The sequence below is a fragment of the Dermochelys coriacea genome, chromosome 4, assembly GCF_009764565.3.
Source record: "Dermochelys coriacea isolate rDerCor1 chromosome 4, rDerCor1.pri.v4, whole genome shotgun sequence".
Lineage (NCBI taxonomy): Eukaryota > Metazoa > Chordata > Testudines > Dermochelyidae > Dermochelys > Dermochelys coriacea.
Window position 1 is genome coordinate 71410902 of NC_050071.1, and position 15489 is coordinate 71426390.

Sequence of the window (15489 nt, forward strand, 5' to 3'; positions counted from 1 at the left end):
GAACATGCAGGACATTTTCAGGTTGATAAACTTTTTATTAAGGACTGCCTGTCTTCCTTCTGGATTATTCTTGAATTCTCATGTTTGAGCAAAAAAAACATAGTACCATAGGGTAGTAACTATCATTTTAGAGGCAGTTGTGAAAAGAAAATTAATAGCTGAAATAGGCAGATATTCCTTTTACAATTTCACCTTTAAAGTAGTACTGAATGTCAATGAGTAATACTAAATGAGCAGTACGGTAACAATAAATAAATAACTGTTGACTTATTGTGTTTAGGAGAATCCATCCTCAACATACAGGATTCTGAAGACTACCCACCTTCAAAATCACCATCATTTTCTATAGTTTCAGAGTTATCTACCAATGATAGTGTTTCAGTCACATCATGTGTTTCACATAGCCACAGTATATCCCCAGTAGCAAAAAGAAAACACAAAATCTCCATCATCCAGAAACAACCATAGGTAAGTGTGTGATAAGAACCAACAGATTACAAAAAGAGGTAATTGATGAAAAAGTCGCCCGGTTTGCTTATGCAACAAACTCTCCTTTCCATATGATTGAGAACCCACACTTCATTAACATGGTTCAGTCATTAAGACCAGGATACAGTCCACACAACAGAGCAGATGTCGCAGGCAAACTGCTGGATAAAGTGTATGAAAGAGCAATTGAGCAGCGTGCATAAGGTCTAGAGGGTGAAATTGTTAACCTGAGTTTTGATGGGTGGAGCAATGTCCACAATGATCCTGTTGTATGTGCTTGTGTGATAACAGAAGAAGGGACTGTCTTCCTTACAGAAACAACTGATACATCAGAAAATGCGCAGAATACTTACAAGTAGCAGCAGTAAAAGCTATAACAAACTCTGGGGAAAAAAATTCAAAATGTCTAGTATGCAGCTTGTTCACAGACAATGCCGCAAATGTATCCAAGATGAGAAGAAATTATTTAGACGAGGGTGAAGAGAGTCTCAAGCTAACATACGATTGCAGTGCTCATTTGATGCACCTCCTAGCCAAAAACTTCAGTGTTCCAGAAATAAAGGCTCATGTTGTTGAAATTGCAAAACACTTTCGTAACAACCACTTTGCAGCAGCTGCTCTGAAAGAAGTGGGAGGAACCAAGCTAACTCTCCCACAAGACGTGCGATGGAACTCAGTAGCGAACTGTTTTGAGCACTATATCAAGAACTGGACTAACCGATGACAATTTGTGAACAAAATCGTGAAAAAATAGATCGCATTGTCACAGCCAAAGTTTTCAACGTTGGGCTTAAGAGAAATGTTGAACATGCTGAGTACCCTGAAGCCTATTTCTGTAGCCTTGAACAAAATGCAGGGAAATAGCTATTTTATTGCTGACGCTGTTGAAAATTGGAAGTAACTGAGGGACATATTAAAAAAAGAAATATGCAATGACAGAATTAAATTACAAGCATTAAAAAAAACAAATGGGACAAGCACTATCACCAGCTCATTTTCTTGCAAATATTCTCAATACTCGGTACCAGAGTCAAATCTTAACTGCTGAGGAAGAGGTGTTGGCTATGACATGGACATCCAGCAATTATCCCTCCATAAATGCCAACTATAGTAAACTTCAGAGCTAAGGGTAAACCATTCAAGAAATATATTTTTTGCTGATGATGTTTTAAAGAAAGTCACACCAGTGAACTGGTGGAAGTCACTTAAGCACTTGGATTCAGAGACAGCTGAAGTGATAAATCTCACAATTCACAGCAGTAGCTTCTTCTGCTGGTGTAGAAAGAATATTTTCTTCCTTTGGACTAATTCATTCCAAATTGAGAATCATTTGGGACCTGAAAAAGCAGGAAAGATTGTTTTTCTTTTCCAGATTATGAACAAACAGGAAAATGAAGGTCAAAATAACTAAGTAGGCTGCAGAAGCCAAAATTTTAAGTTTCTCATGTTGACCTGGCTGACATCGTTGATTTTTTTATTTTTAAATATTTCATTTAACTACTTTAGTTAAAAGCAATTAACAAAAACAAACCTGATTTTAAAAAAATTGAATGTTTACCTAAATTAAAAAATTCATATGATTGTTTTGTTAAAATATTATATGTTTGCTGTTGAAGAAAAAAATCCAGAATACACAAAGTTGTTGTTTTAGTTAAATAAAAAATTTAAACCTCTGTCTGGTGATGTTCTCCTCCTAATACAGCATGGCAAGAAAATTCTCCAAATATTAATGATTAACCTGTTGAATTGGAGATCGTTCACTTCCCAATGACTTCATAAATTGCTGCTTCAAATACCTTTGGTTAATGAAATGACCAATCATTCATTTTCTAATATAGCTATAAAACTCATCTGAAAAGTTTTCAAAATAAATCACTTTAAAAATGTATAGTGTGAAAATGAAACCTACATCTATCTGAGTTGTGAAGAATATGTATTAAGGTTATAACAACTAACAAAAATGCACTTTTATGTAAAAATCCATGATTAAATCAAGTCTTCCTGACTAGTAATTTAAATCATGATTTAAATCAAATCCACCCTGACAGGAATGTTTGGGCTTTTCGAAAACCACTTCATTTCCTGTCAAACTAATAAAATTGGAAATTTCAGAAAATGGACTGAATAAAAAGAAAAAAAAGTTAATTTTAACTTTTAAATTTATCTGAGACTTTTGCCATTCAAAAACAACAAAGGTTTCAGAGTGGTAGCCGTGTTAGTCTGAATCAGCAAAAAAAGAACGACAAGTACTTGTGGCACCTTAGAGACTAAAATTTATTTGAGCATAAGCTTTCGTGGGCTAAAACCCACTTCATCGGATGCATGCAGTGGAAAATACAGTAGGAAGATGCGCACACACACACACACACACACACACACACACAATGAAAAAATGGATGTTGCCATACCCGCTATAACGAGAGTGATCAGTTAAGTTGAGCTATTATCAGTAAGAGAAAAAAAACCCTTTTGTAGTGATAATCAGGATGGCCCATTTCCAACAGTTGACAAGAAGGTGTGAGTAACAGTAGGGGGGAAAAAATAAGCATGGGGAAATAGTTTTACTTTGTGTAATGACCCATCCACTCCCAGTCTGTATTCAAGCCTAAGTTAATGGTGTCCAATTTGCAAATTAATTCCAATTCAACAGTTTCTCATTGGAGTCTGTTTTTGAAGTTTTTTTGTTGTAGTATTGCCACTCTTAGGTTTGTAATCGAGTGACCAGGGAGAGTGAAGTGTTCTCCGACTGGTTTTTGAATGTTATAATTCTTGACGTCTGATGTGTGTCCATATATTCTTTTACGTAGAGACTGTCCTGTTTGGCCAATGTACATGGCAGAGGGGCATTGCTGGCACATATCACATTGGTAGATGTGCAGGTGAACGAGCCTCTGATAATATGGCTGATGTGAAGAACAAAGGCACTTGGAGAAATGTTGCTGTTAATATTCATTAAGCAGACTGCATATTCAGGAGATAAAGGTATCACCAAATCTAACCCTGCAAGCAGGGTGCCAATGAAAGAGAGATAGCAACAAACTTTGAATCTAAACATGTCTGAAAGAGGCTTACTGTCCTATAATTTCATGGAAATAGGAAGAGTATAAAAAAAAAACCCTCTGAAATGAGAGCCCGTCACACACATCCTCTCCACCCTGCTTAAAAACAGCAAGCACTACATAATTCATCCAGTCCACCTCTACAAGCAAGGTGCCACAGCAACGAAGAAACACAGAAGACTCAAAAAGAAACCAACCTAAGAAAACCTCCTCAAGATTTTAACAATGGTGAGATAAACTAAGACACGGTTAAAGGATTAGATTTAAAACTAATTATTTTATTGGAATAGTGAAATGCAATAACTTAAAATATTAATAGTTTCTCTTGTTATTCACCAACAAGTTAAACTGTGTATTCTTGGAGAAGAAATGGGGCTAATCATCAGTAAATAGAGAAACAGTGGAATTTAATTGGATATAAGATTCTTAACTAGCCAGTCTCAAGACAGCCCCTTAAATGGCTTCTTCTAAGGAAGTGATTTAAATATTTTCTTGGATTTCATGGAATTTAGTAAAAATTGCTTACTCTGCCCAAATATAGCATGTTTTGATTATCAATGATATATACCAAACAGGATCCACCTGATTTTGAAATTATTTTGCAAAGAACACAAACATTCTTTGTTCTCTAAGGATAGACTAAGTATGGTTTCATACTAATTTTGGGAAATAGGGCCTTTGTTTCAATTTACAAAGAGAAAAAAGTGCCACACCAAGGCAAGTCCACTCTCAGAGATGTAATCTCTGCTAAAAGCTCTCCAGAGAGAGGCATACTTCTATTATTCTGTTCTGTAACAGGTTTATTAGTTGGATTCTGTCACTTGTGTTGCTTTGTTTAATGTTTTCTATTCCTTTCTTTAACAAAATAGCCATGGTCAATAACTTGATTATTTTGCTGAATCTCAATTATGGTGTACCCAAAGGTATGTAAAGAATCCCATCTTGAAACTGGCAATAAGAGAAAAAATTAATAAGAATTGGCTTACTATTTCTAGTTTCTCTAAACATTTTTAGTAATTTATAATAATACAATTACTTGGCATCCAACCATTTAAAATTACCCCTTTCTACCCCATACAACTATATGTCCCTTTAAGAAATTGAAAGATCAGTCCCATTAGGAAATAGTACAATATGCCCTCTCTTATCCATTTTCTTTTGTCTACTAAGAGTCTGCAACATTAAGGACAATGCAAATATAGAAAGGAATCTCCTATAAAAGAGAAATTCCTCCTCACGCAGCGTTTCTTAAATTTCCTTTTCTACACTGGGTTAGTTCACAGAAGTAAAGGATAAGCAAACAAAATTAAAACAGATACTCAAGAAGGAACACACATTTATTCCCTTAAGCACATTCATATGAAAAAATGGGCCGAGTAATAAGATAGACAAAATTTTTCTAAAAAAAAACCCTTTTAAATAAAAGATTACCATTCTGTTTAGAAACTAGCCTAAAACCTGCTACTTAGCAGTATTTTTCTCAGTGTATTTTTATAAATAGTTTCTGACTTTCAGATTTGCTTACAATAAGCAAATAGTAAGCGCTTCTTTGTTCCAACCTTGCTGATCTATAACTGAAGTAATCAAAAAAAATGTACAGAGATTTAGTATCTTAATCATGAACTAACCTGGAGCAACCATGTTGACTCGAATTTTCTTTCTTGCTACTTCTTTAGCAAGAGAGCGTGAAAATCCAACTAATCCTGCTTTGCTGGCACTGTACACACTCTGACCAGAATTGCCCTTGAGTCCAACAATACTTCCTAAAACAAACAAAAGAGCAAACAGAGGCCAAATGACAGGCTAAATTTAATCTTTTATAATAGCAATGTTGTGGCTTTACTGAAGTCAGAACTTTTAATCACCATCCTTTTAAATAACAGCAATTATTAGAGCTTGATATGCATGTAGAGTCCCCATTTGCAAGTTAGAACTCAAATCTTCCCTTGAATACATGCCTAACTATTGGAGAGAAAGTTAAGATTACAAATAAAGTAATGAAAATAAGATTGCTTCCTGCATATTAACTTATCACTGACAGCAAATCTCTCAGTTATCTATGTATAGTTCGTACAAATATGCAAGAGAAAGTTATAGTAAGTGTGTGGCAAAGCTCCCTGAATAATACCTTCCTAGAGAGAAAAAAAAGCCGTGCCTTATTCTTAATTAAAATCAAAACAGAGAAATAATAGGCAGAAGTTACAGGAAGATTATAAAAGCATGATGAAATGCAGACTAAAGGTTTTAGAAGGACTTTATTTACCACTGACACGAGCTGTGTTTACATTCAGAGATTGCTGAAAAAATTTAAAAAGGAACAATGTGTTCACAAAAGAAAGGCTAAGAAAATAGTGACTCAATGAGTTTAATGAGAAAACACACGTGCATAAAGTTACTTGAATGTGTAAGTGTTTGCAGAACCAGGAATAAAAAAAAAACACCTAACCATACACACAAAATTCATCGTAAATGAAAAAACATAATACTCCTTCAGCCTTTCATAGAGTGTGTTACTTCTGGATTGCTTTAAAGGGCAGTGTAAATCTGTAATCTTGTCTTTTTTTAAAATTAAAACTAACATTAAATATTACATTTGCCTTTGAATCCTCTTCCCAATTGTTATGGTTATAAAAAAAAACCTACCACATTTTCCTAATTATTTAACATATTATTGTCGTTCACAAACAGAGAAATCTATCAGACTCTCCAGAGAAAACAACCAAGCTAACTTTACATCAACTGCTATGAATAGTGACAGGTAAATATACTGGGAAAATAGAGGGGGGAAATATCTTATTTTTCAGTTGTAGGAATCTTTGGTTTTCATCTTGCAATTAGCTTCAAATGGGCACAGAGGTCTAATCATTTGAAGCTCATTCCAGGCTTGGAGCATAATAATAATAGGCAGAATATTTTCAAAATGAAGCGTGGAGAATTTTTTTATTATTTGATTATACCCCTCTTCAAGTAACTGGACCCAATGGTAAAACATTAATTCCAGGATATTATGTATTTCCTACAATTGTTTCAATTTTGGATTCTTACTATATGTTTTTAGAGGTATACCTTTTAACATGAAATTTCTAAGACCGTGTCTAAGAAAGTCATTTAAATATAATTAACTACCTTCAACTTGCCTAAAGTGGAGACTCACCTATGTTAACAATAGCACCTCCATGCTGTTGAAGCATATGCCTTACAGCAGCTTTGCATGTCAACATTGTCCCCAGAAGGTTAGTGTTAATTTGGGATACCATATCTTCAGATGTGGTTCTCAGCAACAAGCCATCCCTGTCAAAAAAGCCCCAAAACACAAAAACCCTGAAAAACTGGTTTAAGTCATCCCTGGTCAAATTTAGTTGCCCAGAATAGTGTTCCATCCGGGAAGAATTTGACCCTACATGCACTAGCACTGTTCTTGATAACACTGAAAAATTATCCACACTAATAAGACATAAGGCCTGCATCAGCCATTTTGCCGATAGTATATTACAAGCAGTCAAATGTATTCACTCAGAGGACTGTCAAACACTAATTTCTAATGGATGACAGTGTTTGACAGTCCTCTGAGCGAATACATTTGACCGCTTGTAATATATTTAGATATATTTGTACTGGAGTTTATATCTGTGAGTACAACAGAAAGACAAGGAGAGAAGTAATATCTTTTATTGGACTAACTTCTATTGAAGAGAAAGAGAAGCTTTCGAACTTACTCAGAGATATTCTCAGGTCTGGAAAATGGACTTGGAGGGTACGTCGTCACTGCAATTAGATACCCACAGCTGGCCCATGTCAGCTGACTCAAGATCGCAAGGCCATAAAATTGTGGTATAGCTGGAACCTGAGCACTGGGACCCTAGGGACGGTCCTAAAGCTCAGGCTCCAGACCAAGCCCTAATGTGTATTTAAAACAAACAAACAAACCCACAGGCCACCTGCAGGTATTTAATTGCAGTGTAGACATATCCTTAGTGTCACAGCTAAAACACAAGGTGGAACATATTAACTACTTATGCTAAACACCACATTTTTCAAGGGACTATTCAAGGAGAAATAGCCCCTTAGCACCTCAAAGTGGTGTAAATAAAATCCATGTCTTACCAGTACGGGAGGGTCATCAACTAAGGGGGGCACGTGACTACCCCATGTGACTCCTCACTGCCCCACCCCCAGCCCAGGGCACCCACGCTCTCCCCATCCCCTCCCCACATCCATCCAATATTACCTGGGGCGGGGGAGGTGTGCTCTGTACTACTCCTGCTGTGCCGGAGACAGGGCTGAGGGGCCAGCGGTACAGCGGCTGGGGAGCTGCCAGAGTTCTGCTCCGTTCCCCGCTGCCCCTCCCAGCAGGGGCAGCAGTGGAGAAAGAAGCAGAACTCCCAGCACCGGAGCTGCATCTCCATCCTTCCTTGTACTACAGCAGCAGCACTGCCAGAGACAGGGCTGGGTGGGCGAGGCTGGGGGCGGTACAGCCACCGGAGGAAATGCTAGCATTCTGCTCCTTTCCCCACTGCCCCTCCCAGCGGGGAAATGACCAGAACCCCCAGCCCTCTCCTTTGGCAAGGTTGCTGCGGTGTCTTTCCGGTACGCCATACTGGCTATAAATGGCTTGCTGGTACGGCATACCGGCCTACTTGCACTGCTGGCACCGCTCAAGTCATGAGGGGGAGGGAAGGGTTACAGATTGTTGTAATAAGCCATAGATCCAGTGTCTTTATTCAGTCTATGTTTTTTGGTGTCTAGCAAAGTTATGAATTTATGCTCCCAGGCTCATCTTTTGAAAGTGTTGTGCAGGTTTCCTTTGAGAATGAGCACTGAGTGGTCATACCTAGAGTAATCGCCTGGTGAAAATTTTTCACCCACAGGTGATAAAGGTGTTTTTGTCTTATCATTTTTCTGTGAGAGTTCATTTGAGAGCATAATGATTGTCTTATTTCACACCCACAGTTGTTTTTAGGATATTTAGTACATGTACAAGACCCATGGATCCCGAAAAATGTGTTGCGGAGGGTGTTGATCACCATAGCAGTAATTATGTCTACAGGTTTTGCATCTGTTGTTCTGGCTACAACAACACTGACCACAATACACAGTCTTCAGATACATTTCAATTCATTTTTAAAGCCATTAATAATGTGTTTAATTTTGCAGTTACTCTCTTAGGGTACGTCTACACTACCCGCCGGATTGGTGGGTAATGATCGATCAATCCCCAATCACTCTGCCGTCGACTTCTGTGCTCCACCGCGGCAAGAGGCGGAAGCGGAGTCGACGGGGGAGCGGCAGCAGTCAACCCTGCGCCATGAGCACGCGTGGTAAGTCGACCTAAGATATGTCGACTTCAGCAACGCTATTCTCGTAGCTGAAGTTGCAGATCTTAGGTAGTGTAGACGACCAGGCATTAGTATATTTAGTACCTTTCAACAAGAATGCATGGCCTACTCTTACTTATAACATAAATCTAACCTGTTGACTCCAGCAGCATTAACCAAGTAATTAACATGACCTAAATTCTTCTCCACCTCCTCAAGTGTATTTTGGACATCTTGCTCCATGGTTACATCACAGCTAAGTGCCATATGACCTGCTGTATTGAAATGAAGTTGCATTAGGCTAAAAGTAAATATAAATAGCAAAATAATAGTAAACACAGATGCTGAACTAGTTCTAATTTAAGAAATCTGCTCCACCTCAAAGGAGAGTTAAATGAGGACAAGTTTCAGGAAGTCTGCTGATTAGTTACGATACTTTCTTGTGTTTTGTATTTTTTGGCCCTTTTCAAGTTTCGAATCAACGTGGTCTAGAGCAGTTTGAGGTCTCAGTTGGCTGGAAGCCAAGAATTGCAAAGTTTTAACGCCATTTCTGTCACCAACTCACATGACTGTGGATGACTGCCTTAATCTCGGGTTACCCCATCTGTAAAAGGGTGTCTGTAACAATTACTGACTTACCTTCCTGGTAGGAGTGTTATGAAGATTATATATTTGGGAAAAAAAGTAAAGTGCTGTATGAACTGCTCTGAAATGCAGAACATTATAGTTATAAAATACTATAACTGTAAAATTCCAAAAGAATAGATGGTTCTTAAATGCTGTTTGGAATTTACACACTTTTCCTATCTGCAAAAACCATTTTTTTCAGTTAACCCAAACCCTGCCAGTGTCAGGCCCAAGATTTCATGGCTTAAATTTCAAAAGAGCAGTACACACAAGTATACTCAAAAATAGTTTAAATGCACTTTATAATACATACACAAAATTCACTGGACATTCATTTTGAAGCTACACAAATTTAAGAACAAAATAGACCATCTTGCTCCCAGTGAAGTTAATGAGAACTTTTCTATTGACAATCATGAGAACAGGCCCAGGCCATTATTCACACTAGGTCAGATAGTAAATCCTCCCATCTGCTTTGTTATATGTGGCTTAATTCTCAAACAGATGCTCTGCCTTTTACTTTCACCCGCATTTGGGAAAATGCTCAGTTTAGATATATTACTGTATTACTCTTACCAGTTATCTAAACAGTGGACAGTGCATGAACAAACAGTAACAAAGCAATATACATACCCCCAAGGTGATTCACAGTAGTTTGAGCTACTTCCAGATTTCTAGCAATAATAGCCAAGTGGTATCCTTTCCATGCCAGCAGTTGTGCAACAGCTTTTCCAATTCCTCGGGATCCTCCAAAAATGGCACAAACTTTGGCCATCTCCAAAGAATAATTCACAAACAGCAAATAAGTCTATCATCATCAGTGACAGGCACCACATATTTTAGGACCTGATCCTCTATGGTGCCAATTATCTTCCATTCCCACTGAAGTCAATGAGAATACAGCACTCTGTTGTATCAGGTTGATTCAGTGTTACTGTATTCATAGTTTATTGTTTATATTTAAACTTTAACAAAAACAGCTGAACTAAACACTATTAGCTATGTGTTAAGGTGGAATATCTTCAGGTGAGAAACAAGTGTACTAAAATTTTTGAATTACAGATAATCTTCAATTTTTCAGTCAGATAATCACTAACCACAAATTAACTATTATTTTAAGAGAGTGTGACAAAGTTTGCAAGCAATATAATTGTAAAGCTCATTATATACCTACTCAAGTCAGTGCTTATAAAATTCGGTCTTTTCAAAGCCAACTCAAGAATGAAACGTGATTACTGTATTAGCACTTCTGATATTAAAGCCACTCAGTCTTTTCACCATGGCCACAAAATTCATCCCAAGTATCTATGAACCATAACATACACTATTTTTATTAGTAACACTTACTGTGTTTACATTGCCACTAACCAAACAGTATTTTGTTCATTGCTTCTGCTTTTAAATAATAAAAAGCTTGTTTAATGAGTTGAAATGATGCTTGAGCAGGTATGTACCTAACTTCAGGTCAAAACCTTAGTAAAGACAGAATAAGGGCTCTAGAATTTGTCACTTTGCCATTATAATGTTGCTTCCTGTGGGAGAGGTGAGGGTAGAAAAGAGGCCTCATTTCTTTTCTGCTGGTTATGGAAAGAATGCCAAAAGGTATCTTTTCAGTGAACTGCCATGTTATGTCAGGGGAAATTATGAACATAGGTTTTTAACATGAAAATATTCTGGAACTACACAGACTCCTTTTAGCAGTTTTATACAATCTGTTGGGAGATTTCTAAATATCTGATAATACCCTTTAAGAAAAATAAAAGTCAGAATAAATCATCGGTCCACAAAGGACCATTGCAACTGGCAGTTTCAACAGAGAGTAGCCCGGAAGTGAATCAACAAGATTTTATAGGGTCATTCCCCCTTACTGAATCACTGCTCTGTGTCTTTTACCACAAGGTCGTACCACAATATTCTCACCTTTGAGACACTACAGAACCCTCATCTTTCCAGACGTTTGTTTTGTACCACAGCCGCTTTTATCAAAGGATTTCAAAACGCTTTACCAACTCTGGCCATTATGGAACTACTCACATGAAAAAGGCGTGATGGACTGGGTCCTAGGGAGAAAAATCTATCCCTGTATTGGTACCGAGTCTAGTGAAGGGGCTGGGTCTTGCACCTTTTCTACCACTGGGGCTGCTGGGGCCATTTTGGCTGCTGGTCAAAGTTTGAACAGCTCTAGTATCTGCTCGGGCAGGGACGCTGGATGCAGCAGCTGCTATACACCATTTCACTCCCAAGACCCAACAGTGTCCCAGCCAGGCCTTTTCTCCTTCCCGTGATGTCTCCACACCGCTGGTCTCCCACGCCCGCGCGGTGTGACTTGCTCCTCCGAGTTTCACGCCTCTGGGAATGAACGGGACTGTTGACTCTTCCGGCAAGCAGGCCGCCATGCGCACAGCCGCCCTGCAGGGGCAGCGCGGGGAGAACGCTACGGGGGCCCGGCCCGGAACGGCGAACACCCAGAGGAGCTCGGACAGCTCCCAGGAGTCGCCTTCAGCCTCGGCTCCAGGAGACTGCAGCGCAGCCTCCCGCCACCCACGGGAGCTTCACGCGAGCGGCGCAGACCCAGCCAGCAGAGCGCGGCCCATCGGGCAGGCAGCGCCCCCGGGCGTTCACCCACCCACCCAGCCCCTCCGTGCGGGGCCGAGCCCCCGCTCCCGCTCCCGCTCCCGCTCTCCCCCAGCTCCAGCTCCGCCTGCGCCTGCCGCCAGCCTTCCCTAGGGGGGAGCAGCAGTTGGCCAGCCCGCCTCGAGTAGCGGCAACCGGCTCCCTGGGGCGGAGCAAGCAGCGTTGGAGCCTCGCGCTCCCCCCCCCCCAGTTCCGCCGCAGGCGCCCTTGGCCTCGCGCTAGTTTAGGCGCTTGTCATTCGGGTGGCGCAGCGGCATTCAGCAGTAGCCGGTTACCGTGGAGACCACGCCGAGCTCTGCGGCACCCGTCTGCGTTCCTCCCCCGACCTCGCTCGCGCTGTTACTTGGAAAAACGCGCGCGCACCCCTTCATTCGTTGCGGCCCACGGGTGGACGCTGGACCGCCGCTCCTGCCAGCGACTACTGCTCCCGGCATGCAATGCGGCCGGACTGCTCGGGCCGCAGACAGAGCGCCTGTAGCGGCCGGCATTATTAGGGAGCAGTGCGTGCTGGGACTTGTAGTAAGGGGTGCTCCGGGGACGCTCCGGCGGCTGCTGCGGCGCGGGGCTCACAGACCGAAGGCGCCCTCCCCCACCGACTGTTTGGGTTGGACTAGGAATAATCGTCCACCAATTAAACACCACCCACAGGTTTCGACGTCGATGCTGCCTCACCTCAGCCGCTCCTCCCCACCGGACAACATGGCCCTTGCCCCAGCCACTGCCATCCCCCAGACCAGCCTTGGTCGGTTTTAGCAGGTGGCGATAAAGCCCCGCTCCCTGGAGTCACAGCAGGGGGTTACACATTGAATACGAGTCAGTACAGTGATGCAGCTGCGAAAACAGCAGTGATTCTGGGCTCCCAAGGGCCCCTCAAGCCCTACGTTTCTGGGCGTAGTGCAGGAGACTCTCTTTCATTTGAAACAAAAAGCAGTAACGCTAACCTCGAGCGATGCATCAGTCAGGCCCCTCAAAGGCATAAGTGATTAAAAAAAGAATTTTTATTACTACTACAGGCTAGGTGATTTTTATTTGGCTTCTGGTTACTGAGCCTTTTGGGTGCCCTCATGTTCTCAGGCTTTTCTCTACAACGGCGAGGACCAGAAATTGATTTTTAAACAAAAGCTGAGTTTTAGCCCCTAGTCCATTGCTTCCAGGAGCCAAGGCTCTTAAGAAAAACAGCACAGATCATGAACTGGTGAAATCACAGGAGTTGCCAACATTGAGTAAATTCTAGTCCTCAGAGTTGCTAAAAACACACACGCACGCACAATAAATGAATCAGTTTTTTAAAGTCTCATGATTTTGAGCCAATTATTAATTTTTGAATGCTTTCCATTGACAATGCTGCAGGCACACCTTCCAGTCACCCCTACGTGCCCTGCACCCAGACATGCAGCTATTACTTAGGTGCCATGCAGCATATACCTTTCTCTCATCCCCTGCAACCAGACAATTTTGCTTTCTATCTTAGTTCATAGGTTTTAGGATTTTGAACTGAAATCTCAGTTTTACACTTTGAAGCAGTAATTTACAATGAACCTATCAACTATTTTAACACTGCACTTTTTAACCTAACCCTGCTCCTGTCCTGAAGAATCTGTTGCCAGAAATGATTTGGAATGCAAGTATACTGAGAACGTATCTTACATCACATCACCTTTACGTTGAAAATGGCTGCACTCCATTTTCTTTTTAGCATACCCCTACTGGATACCTAAGAATCTTTTTTTTTCTTTTCTCCTTCATAGTATATTTCCCCTTTCCCCATGGATCTATCAGCTTGTCTATACACTTACCATTTTAATTATGCCAGCATAGTTACAGTGTATTGTGTCCACCTCAGTGTACACCAGGATAAGGTATTTATACCAATATAGCTGCATCTAGACTAGGGTTTTTACTAGCATAATTATATATATTAACCCCCCCCCCACACACACACACACACACCCCCCACATACTTCTGACATGTTATGCCAATAAAACTTCTTAAGTGTAGAAGACCAGCCCTTTTTCATACATGATATAATACTGAGTGGGACAACACAGCTCATCAGCCATTCAGTAATCAGTTGGAGGATCTTTTGAGTGATTCCAGGTCTCCTTTCCTCTACAGAGAGAATGTCTACACTGCAGCTGCTACACAGGCACAGCTGTGGTGCTACAGCTGTGCCACTGTAGTACAGATGATTCCTGCATCAACAGAAGAGATCTCCCCCCTGCCTCCCCAAATCAATGTAGTTAAGCCTCTCCAAGAGTTGATAGCTAGGTCAACGGAAAAATGCTTCCAGCAGCCTAGCCACATATACACCGAGGGTTAGGTCGACCTAACTATGATGTGTGCAGATGTGGTTGCCCCATCTCAAAAAAGACATATTGGAATTGGAAAAGGTTCAGAAAAGGGAAACAAAAATGATTAGGGGTAAGGAATGGCTTCCATATGAGGAGAGATTAATAAGACTGGGACTTTTCAGCTTGGAAAAGAGATGGCTAAGAGGAGATATGATTGAGGTCTATAAAATCATGACTGGTGTAGAGAAAGTAGATAAAGAAGTGTGTTATGAGAAGTAGTAAAGAAGTAGGGGTCACCAAATGAAATTAATTGGCAGCAGGTTTAAAACAAAAGGAAATATTTCTTCACACAATGCAGAGTCAACCTGTGGAACTCCTTGCCAGAGGATGTTGTGAAGGCCAAGACCATAACAGGGTTTAAAAAAGAACTAGATAAATTCATGGAGGATAGGTCCATCATTGACTATTAGCCAAGATGGGCAGACATGGTGTACCTAGCCTCCGTTTGCCAGAAGCTGGGAATGAGCAACAGGGAGGGATCGCTTGATGATTACCTGTTCTGTTCATTCCCTCTGGGGCACCTGGCACTAGCCCCTTTTGGGAGACAGGATACTGAGCTAGATGGACTTTTGGTCTGATCCAGTAGAGCTAGTCTTATGATGCTCAGGGCATGAAATTTTTCACAGCTCTGAGTTATATAGATAGGTCAAGCTAATTTATAAGTGTAGACCAGACCTGATTAAATTTGGCAGTGATACATTGAAATTTGTGTACATAATAGACAAGGAATTAAACCAGAGTCTCCCCTATGATGGGGGAGAATGCAAGTGTGCCTCAATTTGATGGTTTTGTGACTATGTTACCATTGTAAGACTATTTGTTGAGCTCTACTTCAGGGGTGGGCAAACTAGAGCCCAGGGGCCACATCCAAACATTCAGATGTTTTAATGCGGCCCTCGAGCTCCTTGCCCTGCTCCAGCACTCCAGCCAGGGGCTTGTCCCACTCCACATGTGCTGTGACTCCGTGCAGCTCCCAGAAGCAGCAGCATTTCCCCCCCCCCCCCCAGCTCCTA

The 15489-nt window shown here is 40.9% G+C and overlaps 1 protein-coding gene across 10 annotated transcripts in view; it reads right to left on the bottom strand.

The window, feature by feature from the left end:
* Nucleotides 1–12595, bottom strand: part of CBR4 (carbonyl reductase 4) — a 56221-nt gene extending 43626 nt beyond the window's left edge. For 2 of the 10 annotated variants that reach the window (XR_006280847.1, XM_038399955.2), the window contains exons 1-5: nucleotides 12400–12565; nucleotides 10124–10265; nucleotides 9018–9138; nucleotides 6703–6839; nucleotides 5177–5311 (exon numbers count right to left, since the gene is read on the bottom strand). Coding sequence is in view for 9 of the 10 variants with exons in the window: in XM_038399955.2 (XP_038255883.2) it covers nucleotides 5177–5311; nucleotides 6703–6839; nucleotides 9018–9138; nucleotides 10124–10265; nucleotides 12400–12558 (694 nt within the window). In the remaining variant the exon portion in view is untranslated. The other 8 variants (XM_038399957.2, XM_043513346.1, XM_043513345.1 and 5 more) reach the window with 8 other exon arrangements.
* Nucleotides 12596–15489: the final 2894 nt, after the last annotated feature.